Below are 15,226 nucleotides of genomic sequence, written 5' to 3'. Positions count from 1 at the left end.
TTGAGGACAGCTTGAATGAAAGGACTTCCCCACCTGCTCCAAATACACATGCTGTATGAAATAAAGTGTTGTTCTGGAGTATGTTCTTATGCTGAGAAATCTGGCTTTGCAAGGACTTAAAAGCATATCTCAATTACATGAATCCTTTAACCCCAGTAGAGAAGAATAGTACCCTGTTGGGCAGTCAAACATTACCATCTCCTTTTCACTGAAGAGGAAACCAGGCTACAGGGACTTGAGCTGAGCTGATCATACTCAAAGTAAATAAATAAATAATAAGAGGATGAAATAGCTGGCAGCTGAAGGCAGCTTTTTTTGAATCCCACTGCCATAAGAACCAGACACTTTTTTCTTTCCAAGTGTTGAAGTAAAAAAAGACAAATTTCAGAGATGTATGTAATGGAACTTTTAGGTCCAATACAACTATAAAGAATAGATGCTTTATTCTACCCCCATTCTCCCCAGAAAAATAAAAATAAAAAAATAAAGCTATATTCATCCAGATCTCTCAGACAACACAAAGTAACTCATATTTCACATCTTGCAGTAAAATAAAACAAGTCTTAAACTTGTAGGTCAGCTATGGTGTGACAAATAAAACTCTACCCTTCATCTGGGTTGCTGCAAACAGAAATTTCCATGTCTACCCACTGAAACAGCCAAATGAAAATGTTCTTTACCCCCTTTTATGTAGAGCAATGTTTTTCCTAGCTCTTTTTATCTAATCACCATACAGATTACATGCAAACAAATAATTTTACTGACTAGTATCTTAGCGTGGTATTCCTCATAGATGGAAATTGTTTTTCTCACGTCAATAAGGCCTTTCATAAATAAAGATTGTTGAGCTGTAGTGGTTTATTCAACTGCCTGCAATATTAAATCCATATTGCACAAATGGATACTGCAACACTTTTAGTCACAAATACGGTACAAGACAGGGCTTTATCAGAAGACAGCCATTCACCCAAAAGGTTGAGTTTGTCACACCCCAAGACAAACAAAATATCAGAGAAATATGTTAACATCCACCTTGCATCAATGCAGTAAAACAGGATTTACAGATGGCTTGTCCCTGCTGTCATTCAAAAAAAGTGGCTGATTATCACCATGCCTTAGATCCATCAGGAGTCAGCAATGAACCACACTCTTTCATTCACATTCTTCATATGTTCATACAGTGCACAAAGACATACAATGTAAGGTATCCACTCACCAGACTTCTAATTTCCAGTGTGTAAAGTGGGAACTGAAACCCAATATGTCAGTCTTCAGGCAGCATTTCCTTCATCATGTATATGTAATTTTTTTACAGCGATGTTAATTACCAGATCAGGTCTTAATATTCAATTAAGAGTTTTCTCTGCTGTCTGGCCAGGAGATGGCTCCATCTAGCCATGCCCAAAGGAGTTCAGCTTTCCCAAAGTTTGCAACGGACAGTCAAAACCCTCTAGAAAGGCTCGACAGCTGAAGTCATTATCAGCTCTTGAATCTATGAATTTCAGGGACTCCTGTTGAGGTCTCAATTTAATGGAAGACCAAGGAGAAAGAGATATACCTAAGGATATTTGTCCTGAGATAAGTATTTTCTTCTGTAACTATTGGATGAATTTCGAAGAAACATTAAAATGTCAGAGTAACACAACATCATAGGTAGGAAAACCAAAAATCAAAATCATCTGTACTGAGTTCAAAGTAAATGAAATTCATTAACTACTGAATAGCAATTTACATAAATGTGTACAAATATATTTGTGTATGTACACGTAAATATATTTGTACTGAAGTGTGAGATAATTAATCTAATGAATTTACCAGTAACACTGTAAAAAGCATATTGACATGATAGATTTGATAAATTTTTCATAGCACCACTTTTAGTAATGCTATCATCTGTCTTTTGCAAAACAGATTTTACATAATGCTTTAGGAAGCAAAATGCTGAGAAGCAAGTTGAATTTTAATGTTTGGCAGATTTAGTTTTGTGGGCCAAAGAATAAAAGTTTTGTCCAACTTTGTTTGAACTTTACCTGAAATAGCTTATAACAAACAAAAAGATCTCCCTTCTCAGAGATTTGGTCAACTGGTGTGCACCAGCTTTAACTACAATTTTTGCTGCCTTTATCTTTACAAAGAGCAGCCTTAGTTTATTGCTGAGATGTTTTGTGGTACAGATTTGATTCCAAACTCCCTAGAAATCCACGAGAAATCAAAGAGCTTTCCCGTTCATCTTCACCACAGGCTTTGCATTGCTACTGCCACCATTCTTACATCTGCCAAACAACTTTTAAATGACTTAGGATTTTCCATGGAAGGCATAGATTTTTTTATGGCCAAAGCACCTTTCCTTTCTGAGGTAAAAAGTTCTATATTTTAGAGCATTCGAGATTTCAGATGTACATTAGGACAGATTCTTTTTATCAGGTACGTGATTGGGCTTAAGTTTATATATATATATTTACATAAAACAATTATATTACATAAAGTAAATAGTATTCTATATTGTTGCCACTCTTTTCTCTATCCTTTCATAGCTAAATGACACAAACACACAATTTTTCTAAAATCTCTAAATCTAGAAATCTGTCTCTAAAGTATCTTTTTGTTCATGTTTTTGCTTCAAAACTATAAGAATATAAAGAATAAAAAACAATATTGATGTTGAGTATCTTAATTCCATATTAGAATAAACTTCTGTGTTATTCCAAAATTGGCCCTTCAGACCAGGAATGGTCTTTGTTAGTTTATATTAACAGTACAAATTCTGAGCATAAAAAAAAAAAAAAAAAGATTAGATTTAAGCACAAATTAAATCAAAGTTTAACAAGTAGCCATCCATCTATCAGTAGCTTGTCCATCAGTCATGACAAACCTGGCACCATGGGCAACTGGCATAATCCAGAAACTTCACTTGTCCCATTCCAAAGAAACATGGAGGTTTGGCCTTGCACCTTTAAAGGAATTACCTCGAAGAACTGCAAAAAGGGACAGAGTAAGGCTAGCTTATGCAGAGACCTGGAGAAGTGGCATGCTGGGGACAAGACAGCATTTGCACCATCTGCAAGAAAGACTATAATGTTGGCTATACAAGTTACTTGATACCACTCAGTGGAAAATGGAGAGCTACTTCAGAATACAGGGTATGGCTATAAAACACCCTTTCCACACTGTCCTATACAGAAATTGAGTGAAACACTGCATGCTGACTTAAGCTTAAAACAGCCTACATGGTTCACACCATATAGCCCTTATAACAAATGTGAAGTCCTGACATGACAAAGAGCACTTCTGAATGCCAAAAAAAAGGCAAAATGCCAGCAGGAGAGAGCACTGCTATAACCAGTAGGTAAGGTGTTTCAGTTTGGTGGTGTTAAATGAGACTAAAAATCTGACAGTATGCTACAAATTGGTTCTCACTCCAAGTAATTCAGTGAAGACCCAGATATATGTATTATTATGGCAATAAACCTAATCCAATTACAGCCCAAAACAGTAAAGAAGCAATAAGCTAAAATCACAGAAGAGGGAAAAAAAAAAAAAAAAAAAAAGCCTTAGAAAACATTTTAAAATTGAAGACTCACAAAACTCTGTGATTAGTTAAATTGGACTGATTGCAGCACAGCCTTATTCATTATGCCAGTGAAACAGGCTACTGATGTGCTATTAGTATTTCTGACCCTCACATTTCTGTCAAGTTCTGGGCATCTAATCTACTTTATATTTGATAGCTGCTAGACTATCTCCACCAGAAATATTTAAGAATTTATCTGTACATATGACCAATACATTGTCATGTTACATTTTGAACTCATATTTTTTGACCTCATTGCTAACATTGATAGCCAACGTTATCTTTCATTATACTAAAAAATGACATGACATGAAAAGTCCTCCTACTTTCCTCTTTTTGAATATTTATAATAATAGTTTGCTGTTTTTTTCTGTATTATTATTCATGATATCCCTTGAAAACAAGATAAGCTATGTTCAAATCAGTATGGCATGATTTTCAAGAGACATTTTCTTACTTCCTTTAGTACAGTGTCTTACTTTCTTTGTGTGCATGTGTATTTGCATGTCTGAAAATCCACAATGGTAAACTTTCTTCAGTTATAAAAAACTCTTAAGAAAAAGAATAAAAAGACATTAAAAAAATTCAATTTCCCCTCAAAAATCAACCCCACTGTCCACCCCCCACCCCAATTAAAAAGAAAAAAAATCCGTTTTCGAAGACAGAAAAAGATTGTATTTTTTGGAATACTATCCATGTATTTTCTTGAACAAGCAATACAAAAACTGTTCACCTTTTCTCTCCTTGCACACACCATGAATGTTCAGCCTTTTACATCTACCTTAGGATTTCTCTTGCTAGTTGAAACTGCAGCTAAAATTTCCATAGGCTCCAAATGGCAACTTAGGTTCTCAGTACAAAAGGGGATGTTTTGGCCTTGTGGTTCCTGGGAACTGAATGCTTGTTCTCCAGTACAAATGAGAAGAAACTTGTAGAAAAAAAAATCTGGAGAACTGTACAAGAATTTCTATTGTGACAGCCAGCCCTACAACCTTTAATACCATTACATTCTGTAATCCCATGTTCTCCTGATGGTTTCCTTCTGGTACAGCTATTTGGAAACACTCTCCTTTACTTCCTAAAAGTTCTCCAAGTTCTCTTCAGCTTTCAAATCCAGTGGTGCCAGGCAGCAGCCAATTCCATGTTAGTGAAAAGAGAAATACTATAAGAAATGTTTCTCTTAACCCTGATACACATTATCGCAAGCATGACATTTCTATCCAGGACTTTCAGACTTGTTTTTTTCCTCTGGGATGACAGTTCCCAGAAAGATAATAAGATAATTACCAGAATATTTGGAAGTTTTCAAATAGTTAGGAATTTTGTTTTGTTTGAGGGAACAAAATTTACACATAATTATGAAATAGCACATGGGAGCTCCATGGGATACAAGAATTGCCTTTTTTGTTGTTGTTCTAGAAGTCCACTGCATTATAATTGCAAATTGAAACAACACTGCCCTCCACTCTGCTTTAGTTTTGACTATTCTTCTGAGTGGAAGAAGGCAATTTACACTCTAAGTATTATTTAAGGAACATGCCTTCCCAGACAAAAAAAAAAAAAAGAGTAAGTTAATGCCAGTGTATTGTTTTTTTTTCTTCTTCTTCAAGTGGCTGGTCACCTAGGCACTTATAAGTGGACTGAAGTAGCTTTCTGCCTGATGCACGACTCACCGTGACAAACCAGAACCAAGAAATGTCATGCTCTAGATCCACAATGATGTCAGATGCTTCTGCCAGATGAAGTACTTATGTTCCATCATGACAACCTCCCCTACAGCCATTTACACCATTACATGCCTTATCCCTACACTTGCTTCATCTCACTTTCTGGCTCTCTGCTTTTCTAAACTTTTGGGTGAGAGTGTTCTAGATAAGGTCTACAACAAAACACCAGTGGTATTTAATGCCTAGAAGGTGGTTTTGGTTACCTAAAAAAAAAAAAAAAAAAAGGCAAATAACAAATTGTAAAGACAGCTTACTAATTTGGTAGCTTGCAAAATATTCTGCATGTTTTCTCAAAATTAAAAAGGAAGCCTAGCCCTTAAGACAAATGTTATCAGCTCAATTGAAAATTTGCAGTGTCAGTTTTCCTTCAAAAATAGCTTAGTATGATGGAATTTCTTCCTTGTATCTAATCTAAATCTTCCCTCTTTTACTTTAAAACTATTACCCCTTGTCCTATCACCACATATTCCCTCATAAAAATACTCTCACTATCTTTTCCATAACCTCTCTTTAGGTACTGGAAGACCACTGGAAGGTTTCTATGGAGCCTTTTCTTCTCTAGACTATCAACTGCAACAATCTCAGCCTGTCATAGGAGAGGTGCTCGAGCCCTCTGATCTTCTTCATGACCCTTCTCTGGACTCTCTCCAACAGGTCCCTATCCTTCTTATGCTGGGGGGGGGCAGAGCTGAATGCTCTATTCCAGGTGAGGAGTAGAGGGGAAGAATCACTTCCCTTGGCCTGCTGGCCATGCTTCTTTTGATGCACCCCAGGATATGGCTGGCTTTCTGCAAGCTCACATTGCCAGCTCATGTTGAGTTTTTCATCCACCAACATCTGCAAGTCCTTCTCTTTGGGGTTGCTCTCAACCCACTCATCTCCAAACCTGTATTCATGCTTGGGATCACCCTGATCCAGGTGCAGGACCTCATACTCAGCCTTGTTGAACTTCATGAGGTTTGCACAGGCCCACCTCTCAAGCCTGTCAAGGTGCCTCTGGATGGCATCCCTTCTCTCCTGCATGTCAACTGCACAAGTCAGTCGTCTAGTCATCTGCTATCAACTGAGTATGTTAGTCCAATAAAAGAAGATAACAACGAATTAGAATTAGCTTATTGTCAACTTCATCTCTGACAAAAAACCATTAGTGGCCACATTAGCCTCACAGTGATGATGGAGGTGGTCTAAACCTATTCGCTTAAGAGTCTTCATTTTAAGTATTCCTACACACTGAAACTCTAAGTCAATAAACTATTACAGAATGAATAAGAGTTTCTTGCATGTTGCTCTAAAAGTAAATAGAAAATATTTGCAGCATTTTGATATCACCATTAAAGCAGAACTTAAAAATATGCAAAAAGACCATAAAAGGCCACAAGGTATAGATCAACATAATTCAAGAACATTCTGTAGAAAGGGAATGTGTTTCCTGGTAAAATTAAAAACCAGACATCATGTAGGAACAAATTACAATATCAAGTGGTCTCCAAATAGAAAATCTGCAGAAATTTTATGAGAGTAATGATGAATGTACTCAGTGTTCCAGTTAAGAGTAAAGGGGGCCATTTCACATGATTTCTTACAGTAAATATAACCAGGCCTTTATACATTATTATTTTTATTCCCTGCCACACACGTACGTACACCAAAGGAAAGAGAGTCTAAAGCACCCAGACTCTTGGCTTTGAAATAGCATAAATTTTTGATTTGGTGCTAGTCAGAATCTGTTCAGAACCACAAATTCTTGAAGACAAAATCAAAATAAGAACAATCTGGCTGAGGAAAGAAAGCAAGTCTTGGACTCACACCATGAAACTGAATTTGTAATCCTAACCTCACCACCTCACTGGCTCAAATCAACGCGCCTTCTCAATACAGACAGCATATCATTCTCAGAGTCCTACTCTGAGAAGAGATCTTCCACCTTTTCAATAAATAAAAAATGGTGTAGATAACTGGCACAAGCTATTTTTATTATTTTTATTTTTCAAGTTGAGCTTGTCTAATTTATTTGTAACTAATCCAGTCTAGATTAACAGAATCAGGTGCTGGTCATGTCATCTATAAGATGTGCTACAACTTCTTATATTGTAAAACACATATGCAAATGCATACAGAACAAATGAAGTACAGAAAGATAAAACAGCAACATAGAATTTTAATGGCAGAAGAATAAATCTGGAAAAACACTTTGAAACAAAATGTGCACACAAAAACTAAGCTGCATATATAACTGAGCAAAATGAGACACTAAAGGACTCCTGCTAAAGTAAAAATACTCAGTAGACTAAAATACTGTAATTATTCTGGTACTTCTCTAAATCTGTGAAGCCAAAAAATTATCTAAAATCAGGTAAAACATCTTTTTAACAGTACAACAGAGAAAAAAAAAAAAAGTATATGTAGTCAGAGGGAGACTGTTTCATTGTCCCACCTCCTGAATGTAGTCAGCCACATAATCCAAGGTGGCAGTCTCACAGGGCGTGACACAAGAATGATGAAGGGTAACACTGGGAGAGAACGGTAAAACCACCCCTGCCACCACCACCAGAGTTGTGTCAGTACTCCCCTGCTCCCCCCAAAAAACATAAAAATGCAGAACATATATCACTGTGCAAAATATCATGACATAAAGAGTAATGAGAAAAATCTTACCTGCAACATAGTCACCAAATCCAATGGTAGTTAAAGTGATAACCACAAAGTAAATTGCATCTAGTGTGCTCCAGCCTTCTATGTGCTTGAATATAACTGCAGGAAGAGCAACAAACAGCACGCAGCCGAACAGTATGAATATTATTGTTGAAATTATGCGAATCTTTGTCTGACTCACATTCCATTTCTGTGGAAGAAAGGGCAGGGGAAAGAGAGGAAACCCATTGTTAATAAAACTGTGCCACTATATATAAGCACCTATCACCTACAATGAGCACCTCATTGCTCAAGAGGACATTATGGTTCTCAAACAGAAAAATCAAAACATTGTTTTATTGTGAAAGGGTTTTCAAAGCAAATATGACTATCCTAGGAAACATTTGGTGGCCAAAAACACAAAGCAGAGCTGGTTTCTTCTTTGTGGTCAGCGTGGATGGCATGTGTAACGTTCATTAATATTAACACCTGATCATGCTACAGTTTGAGTGAGGACAAAATTTGAGTGTGCTTCAAGTAGCGCTTGCACCTGGTATATCTCTGCTTTTTTTTACATCCACAAATAAAAATGGTGAATTTTTACCATATATTTCTCTCTTTAATTAAATAGATAACTAAACAAAACCAAAGAAAACAGAGTTGAAATAGAAATAGAGGGGTCATGAAGAGATCATCAAAACTGAAAATGACCACACCTAAGCATGTGAGGCAATGTGATCAAGGTTAACTTATCAGCACAAAGTTTTTCCAATACTTACCCTGCATCTCATTTGCTTCAGTTTAAGTCTACTGTTTATGGTCTCATCCAGAGCAGACCAGCTGCTACTTTGCCCTCTCCAGCAAGCTTTTACAGGTGTCTGCTGTCGTATATTCTTTAGGCCAAATAAATGCATTTCTTCAAGTCTAACTTCACTCACTCAATTCTCATTGCTATCCCTCACCTCCATCCAACCAATCCACACATTTCTTTAGATGTGGTGCTCAAAACTGGGCAAAAAAGTGAGACATACTACAGCAAAACAGAACATAAAGGATCCTTTCATCCATCTATTTATTTATTTACACTCCTATTAAGCCTTTAACTGTGACCTACACTTTTTTACAATAGTACAACACTCTCAGTGCTAGGTGAAGAGCCCCTAGAGCCCTCAGAACACTGTTATAAAACTACACCCAGACAACTGTTTCCTGAAATGTAATTGAATATTTCATTATTCTTTCATTGAATATTTGTCCTTTTTGAACCGAATCTTATATACTCATGCTGCCTTTCAAAATCTTCTAGATCACTTTGAATTCTAATTCTGTCCTCCAACTTTTCTCTCTCCTCAGCCTGAGCTAATCTGTAGATTTAATGAGGAAAGTTTTTTTTCTGTTGTGTAAATTATTAATGATTTTTTTTTTTTGCTAATTGTACCAAAGCTAAAACAGACCATTGCAAAGTCATGTTTGACATGCCCTACTAATTTGACAATTTTCTTCTCAGTGCAGTTTACCAAAGACTCTTCCATCCACCCAGAGCATGTTGCTTTAAATTAAGGGAAACTAGGGACTGCATAAAACTGAAACTTTCAAAAAAGCTGACCAAAATGAAATCACACTATTCACAATGCATGGTTTCTTGTATTTATGTTCAGTGCCAATGGAAAATACGTTTTCAGTCAGCAGGACCAGAGCCTAGCTTTTGTAACCCAAATCCCAGTAGCTGGTCAGGTAATGGCAACATGAAATTCCCTGTTCTGACCCATCAGTGTCTCCTTGTTCTTTTGGAGAATGAACTAAGGAGTGTTCCAGACTGCAACATACAGATCAGTGTTTTAATTCAGAGATTGCCAAAAGAAGGCAAGTTGGACCCATTATTCCTCTGAGTGGAACATCCTAAGAGACACAGAAAAATTAGTCTCATATTTTGTACTTTTATGCAAAAACTGAAATTCAGTAAATAACAGAAAAGCAGAAAGGATAAAAATAAAATGTGTTCTCATGGAATGTTCATGCCCTTTTTAGCCAAATCTCGGTGGAAATTCATGTTACTTATCAGTAACTAATCAGGATTGGAACTGATATCTGGAATTGAAAAAAAGAAAGAAAGAAGAAAGCAAACAGACACACAAAGAAAAAGCTATGCTTTTTCCTAACATTGGCTTTCAAGCTTATGTTTACATATTGCATCTCCATCTCCATCCTCCATCTCACCATGCCAGTGATTTCCTACCACAGTCTATACTATAGTCTTCAAAGGTAAACTCCACAGTAAGCTTTACGGTATTTTAAGGACAAAACAAAAAATAAAAAGTTTTGGATCTTGTTCTTCTTCCCAATAATCATTATTGTAGAAAATGTTGGACTGCATCCAATTCTCATTTAACAATGTTCAACATGTTCAGACTCTGCAATGTTCTCCATACCTTTTGCTAGACATCTGGTTACAAGTATGAGCTATACCCTGTGCGTTATGCTTGTTAAATTTAGAACAACAAGCAGCCATCATACTCACAACAAAGGTATCTTCTACTTTGGCAATTCCTTTTCCAAAGATTGTCCCTAGTTGATCTCCAACACCAGCCAAGAGAAAACCAAAGAGAGGAATTCCCAGTAAGGCATAGATGATACAGAATATCTTTCCACCTTGTGTGCGTGGGGAGATGTTTCCAAAGCCTAAATTACAAACAACTTGAGATGTTTAAAAAGAAATTACATATATTACACTATACATTTAAAAGGACTGTAGGAACAGAAAAGTTGCAAACAGGTCCTACTAGGTTAACCATATGATACAGTAAACATTGTGAAAAATCAAATAAAAATGTGATGTATAACCGTCTTTGAATTAAATTAAAGTGTTGCGCATTTTTTTTTTAATATTGTATAAACAGTATGGAGAAGAAAAACTTTCATTAGAGAAATAAACGTTATATTTTATATATACGCATATACACTTATAAATTACAACTTTCCACATTTAATACATGTAGTTAATATGAATTAGTTAAGTTACATTTTAGCCTCTATTTTCTGGAAACATCTATTACTGGACTTGTAATTTGCAAGCTGCATTACTCTAAAACAAGATACAATTTTTGGGTGTGCTGTGCTTCAAAGCAAAGCAGCCTGAAAGAAACCATTTGGATGAGCAAAACAGGAATCTCTAAATTAAATGGAAGTGCTTACACTCATTAAAGGCTCAGGTTCTTTCACTGTTGCAAACAGAGCTTCAAGAGACAGTTCACAGCTCAGGACTCTTTTCCGTTTGAAAAGTGAAATAATTTTCACTGACTTGTGAAAAAACACACCCTTGATATACCCATGATACCTCCATTGCTGCTGTTCTACGTTATATAGAGAACCCAAAATATGAAGAACTTAGCCTTAGACACCACTATCTTTGAAATGCCCTCAAATGTATCTCCAGGACTGACATGTAAATGATATGTCCAAGGTCACATTGTTTCATGAGCATCAGTCCTCATTTTATTTTTTTTTTTCCCTCCCCTCTTCAAAGCACCACTCAAGTTGTGGGGGAGCAGCAGGGCAGTAGTAATAACACATCAGTATTTTTGAAATTATTTCACTTTTCAGCACAATAATGTGCACTTTGAAGGAGGCCAGAGGGAGAACTTGTCAGAAAAACATGGATTATTTTCCATGGAGAAATAAAGCAAAAGCTTTTCAAGAAATTACCATTTTTGTAGAACAGATATCTTGTGAATAAAAAGCGAAATATTTTAGCAAGCAATTGAGACATTTGTTTCTAAGAGTTTATCTTTAATATTAAAAAAGTGCATAAAAGATACTTTTCATATAAACACATACAACACTCAATGAAGATCCCATTTTCCTTTGAAAAAGCTGACAAATTTTATCAGCTCTATTGAGAACATGCTCATATTTTGTTCTTTTGAAATAGCTTAGTATTCATGCAGACCAACCACAAGCTTCTACAAAGCACAGCACTTTTAATGAGTATCTCACCTATTTATAAGATTATTTTTTTTTTTAACTACTTTGAGCATATTGGTTTAATATGTGTTTTCTTCATGAAACCTATTTATATTACCTTAATTTTTTGTTCTGCTGTTATGCAGGTAAGCTAAACCAAAGCTGTGTCAAAGCTTTTTTCTTTCAGTACACAGGAGACCTACCCCTCATTCAACATAATTAAAGAAAAAATAAAACACATTAGGAATATATTTTACTCCTAGATATTTTGCTCTAATATCTGCTTAGAAATAGTAATCATGAAAACAATAAATGCAATATTATAATGGAGTTTAGATAGGTTAAAAATAAAAGAAGAGAGAAAAAAATGATGTTGATACTAAAATTTTCCCAAAATGATAACTAATACAGCCTCTCAAATTAAATATAAGGCACAAAATTACAGGAAACATCATCAATTGCAAGTCATGGAGTCCTCCACCTTTGTAAATCTTCCCTGCAGTAGTATCATGCACAAAAAGTCTGACTCAGTCAAGTGAAATAAAGTCAGAGCGCCTTTAGTCTAACCTAGTGTTCCTCCCTAACCTGGAGCCAGAGCTAAAATTACTGATTATTATAATTCAGGAAATTTCAGCTCCACTGAGCTCACTCTGTGCCTTCATGCACCAAGCAGGAAAGACCCTTGAGTTTTAAAATAAAATTAGCTCATCACCAACCAAAAAGAGACAAACAGATCCAAGCTACTCTGTTTTCATAAATATCTCTGTTTATGCAGCAACAGGAGCTTGAATGGCTGCCAGGGTGTAATTCCTGCAGAGTCTTAATGCAATTCAGAACCTGAGTCTGGATACACCAGATTTATAAAATTCATATTGGGGGATTTGGAAATAACTCTCCCTTTTCTTGGTTTAAGAACTGTATTCACTAGCTCAACAAAAATGATATCATAATAGTGACAAAATACCAGCCCAGTGAAGCACAAGCCAAGGAGGCAATTTTACTTACTTTACTTCATAAAGCAAACTGGCAGTTTTCTTGCATCCCACAGCTATTACAGAGATGATTGCTGCTGTGGCATGCTTCTCATCTGCTGCTAATCGGTACAAGAACAAGAAGTTCACATTCAGCTCTATGCATTCCTACTCTAAATCACAGGCATATTTTGCTTAAGGAAAGGATGGGGCCTCTTATTTTTTTTTTCTATCCTGAAACTGTTCCTTTTGATGAAAAATTACAAATGCTTTTCTTCCATAAATGACATAAAGAAGATCTAGTGTTATTAGTAATACTTAAAAAAAAAAAAAAATTGCACAAAGACATTACTGGAAAACATAACACTCCAGCAGGCAGTACAGTTTCTCTCTGGCCAGATGCTCGCCGCACACAGCACAAGCCATGGCACTGTCATGACAGGACATGTGCTTCAGTGAACTGATCTGCCAAGGGGTTTCCATCACACATTAATCATATTTCCTGGAGTGTCATGTTTCATAACAGTCTGCTGCCGCACACCGCAGCCTACTTCACGAGTTACACAAATTGTCCTTACATCCTACTCTCTTGGTTTCTTCAGCAAAACGCTAATCCATCATTTATGTAATGGGAGAAGAAACATATTTATATTTCATACAGTTGTTGTAATTCCTGAGGGTTTTGTCTCAGGAAGAACAAAAAAAAAAAAAAAAAAAAAGTATTATTTCTTTGTTAGGAAAATCAGCAGAATGCTGCTGCTGAGTAAAACCAAAGAAAAACTTCACTTCAGGCACTGGGCCACGGGACAGCCACCACGTACCCTGCACCTCCCCTCCCCGCACAGGGCAGGAGCAGCACAGAACGAAGTTTATCTTGCAGGAGGGATCAGCTTCACCCAAGGTAACATCAGTACCATTTGCAGGCCCCAATTCCTCCTCCCTCCTCCCTTCCCCCCCCCCCCCCCCCACTTCCCACCCGTAACCAGGAGCACAATTTGCCTCCTAGTTTCACCGAATCCCTTTCATGTCTTGCTAAATGCCAAGCATGCCTTTAACACCCAAGGGATTTTGTGCATTTAGAATATAGTGTCTCTGACAAGCAGCTATGGACAAGAAATGCCTTTTAAAAGGAGCTTGCCAAATGCCTGTGTGAATAAAGAATAAAAGTCCATTGTAAATACATTGCAACTAATTGCTCCATTCACCAAAATAACATATTATATGGTTTCAGCTCCACAACTCTTACAGCCTCCAAAATTCAAATGGCAGATTGCTCTTGGGAACCTCAAGAGAGGCTTGATGGGATTTTTTTTTTCTTCTTCTTCTTATGTCCTCTCTTTTTTGATACAGTTCTTCAAGTATAAAGATGTCTAACTTTCCTATCTGGAATAGATGGACTATTGAGTAGAAATTAGTAACTTTGTGCTAACTTCAAGGGCATTATTGGTTTTGAGCAAAACAAAAAGTGTTTGAAGACTTTTTTCTGTGTGAGACAATAGTTTATGGTTCTTACAATCAACAAGAGGCATTTTTGTTCATTTCTAGAAATCAGACTGTCTTTGCATTCAAGCCTTCATAACAAGAAAGATTGGCAATTGGTTTTAAAAAAAAAACTAAGTTACAAAAAGAGAAAAGATCCCTTTTGCTTTCTGGTTCACTGGGTTCTCATTCTTTCAGAAAGCTCCTTTAGATCCCCATTTTCAAAGCAGAGATCAAAGAAGAGAGACTCCAAATGAATATACTTTAATGGAGAATTCCTGGGCAAAGAAGGGCATCTACTGAAAATATCTGGCTGCAATTAAGCATTTCTTATGTGAGAGATTACAGGTGCTTTGGGGAGCTCTAGGACTACATTTTACTTGCAAAATTGACTGGAAAAATGTCATCACTTATGTTTCATTAGTATCAAACATTAGTATCAAATAGCTCAAGTGGGATTGAAAGGTCTGGGGAAGGTTTTAAACATTTTCTTCCCAAACAAGAAAATATATGTTCAAAAGCAAGTCGATGTTTTCCCATTGTTTTTGACATCTCCAATTATGGAAAACATTGTTCACCCGGTAGCAAACAGTGAGAATAATACAGAAATTACAGAAATAATGTCACCTATTTTGAGATATGAAAAACTCCTCTCAGCCATAAGGTTGGCTACGTGGGCAATTCATCCAACAGGTTAATATTGAAAGACAAACTCCATGGTGAACATGTACATACTTAATTACATGAACACAGATTACAGAAACCTGGCACTGCAAAGACTGCACAGACTCTGAGAAGATGCTGAGCTCCTTGCTGCTGAACCAAGAGGCCAGATCCAGACAACCTGGCTGCCATGCCCTCAGCTCAAGCTGCCTGGTGGCTGTGCC

The 15,226-nt window shown here is 36.5% G+C and overlaps 1 protein-coding gene across 6 annotated transcripts in view; it reads right to left on the bottom strand.

Moving 5' to 3' along the window:
* Positions 1–15,226, bottom strand: part of KCNK2 (potassium two pore domain channel subfamily K member 2) — a 124,517-nt gene that overhangs the window by 16,866 nt on the left and 92,425 nt on the right. For 5 of the 6 annotated variants that reach the window (XM_035320974.1, XM_035320976.1, XM_035320973.1 and 2 more), the window contains 2 exons: positions 10,448–10,608; positions 7,954–8,140 (listed from right to left, as the gene is read on the bottom strand). In XM_035320974.1, coding sequence (XP_035176865.1) covers positions 7,954–8,140; positions 10,448–10,608 — 348 coding nt within the window. Of the gene's footprint in view, positions 1–2,496; positions 3,059–7,953; positions 8,141–10,447; positions 10,609–15,226 lie in introns of those variants that run through there. The other variant, XM_035320978.1, reaches the window with a different exon arrangement.

Source organism: Oxyura jamaicensis, chromosome 3, assembly GCF_011077185.1.
Source record: "Oxyura jamaicensis isolate SHBP4307 breed ruddy duck chromosome 3, BPBGC_Ojam_1.0, whole genome shotgun sequence".
Taxonomy (NCBI): domain Eukaryota; kingdom Metazoa; phylum Chordata; class Aves; order Anseriformes; family Anatidae; genus Oxyura; species Oxyura jamaicensis.
The sequence above is the reverse complement of the archived record's forward strand: the minus strand, read 5'-3'. Positions and strand labels throughout refer to the sequence as shown.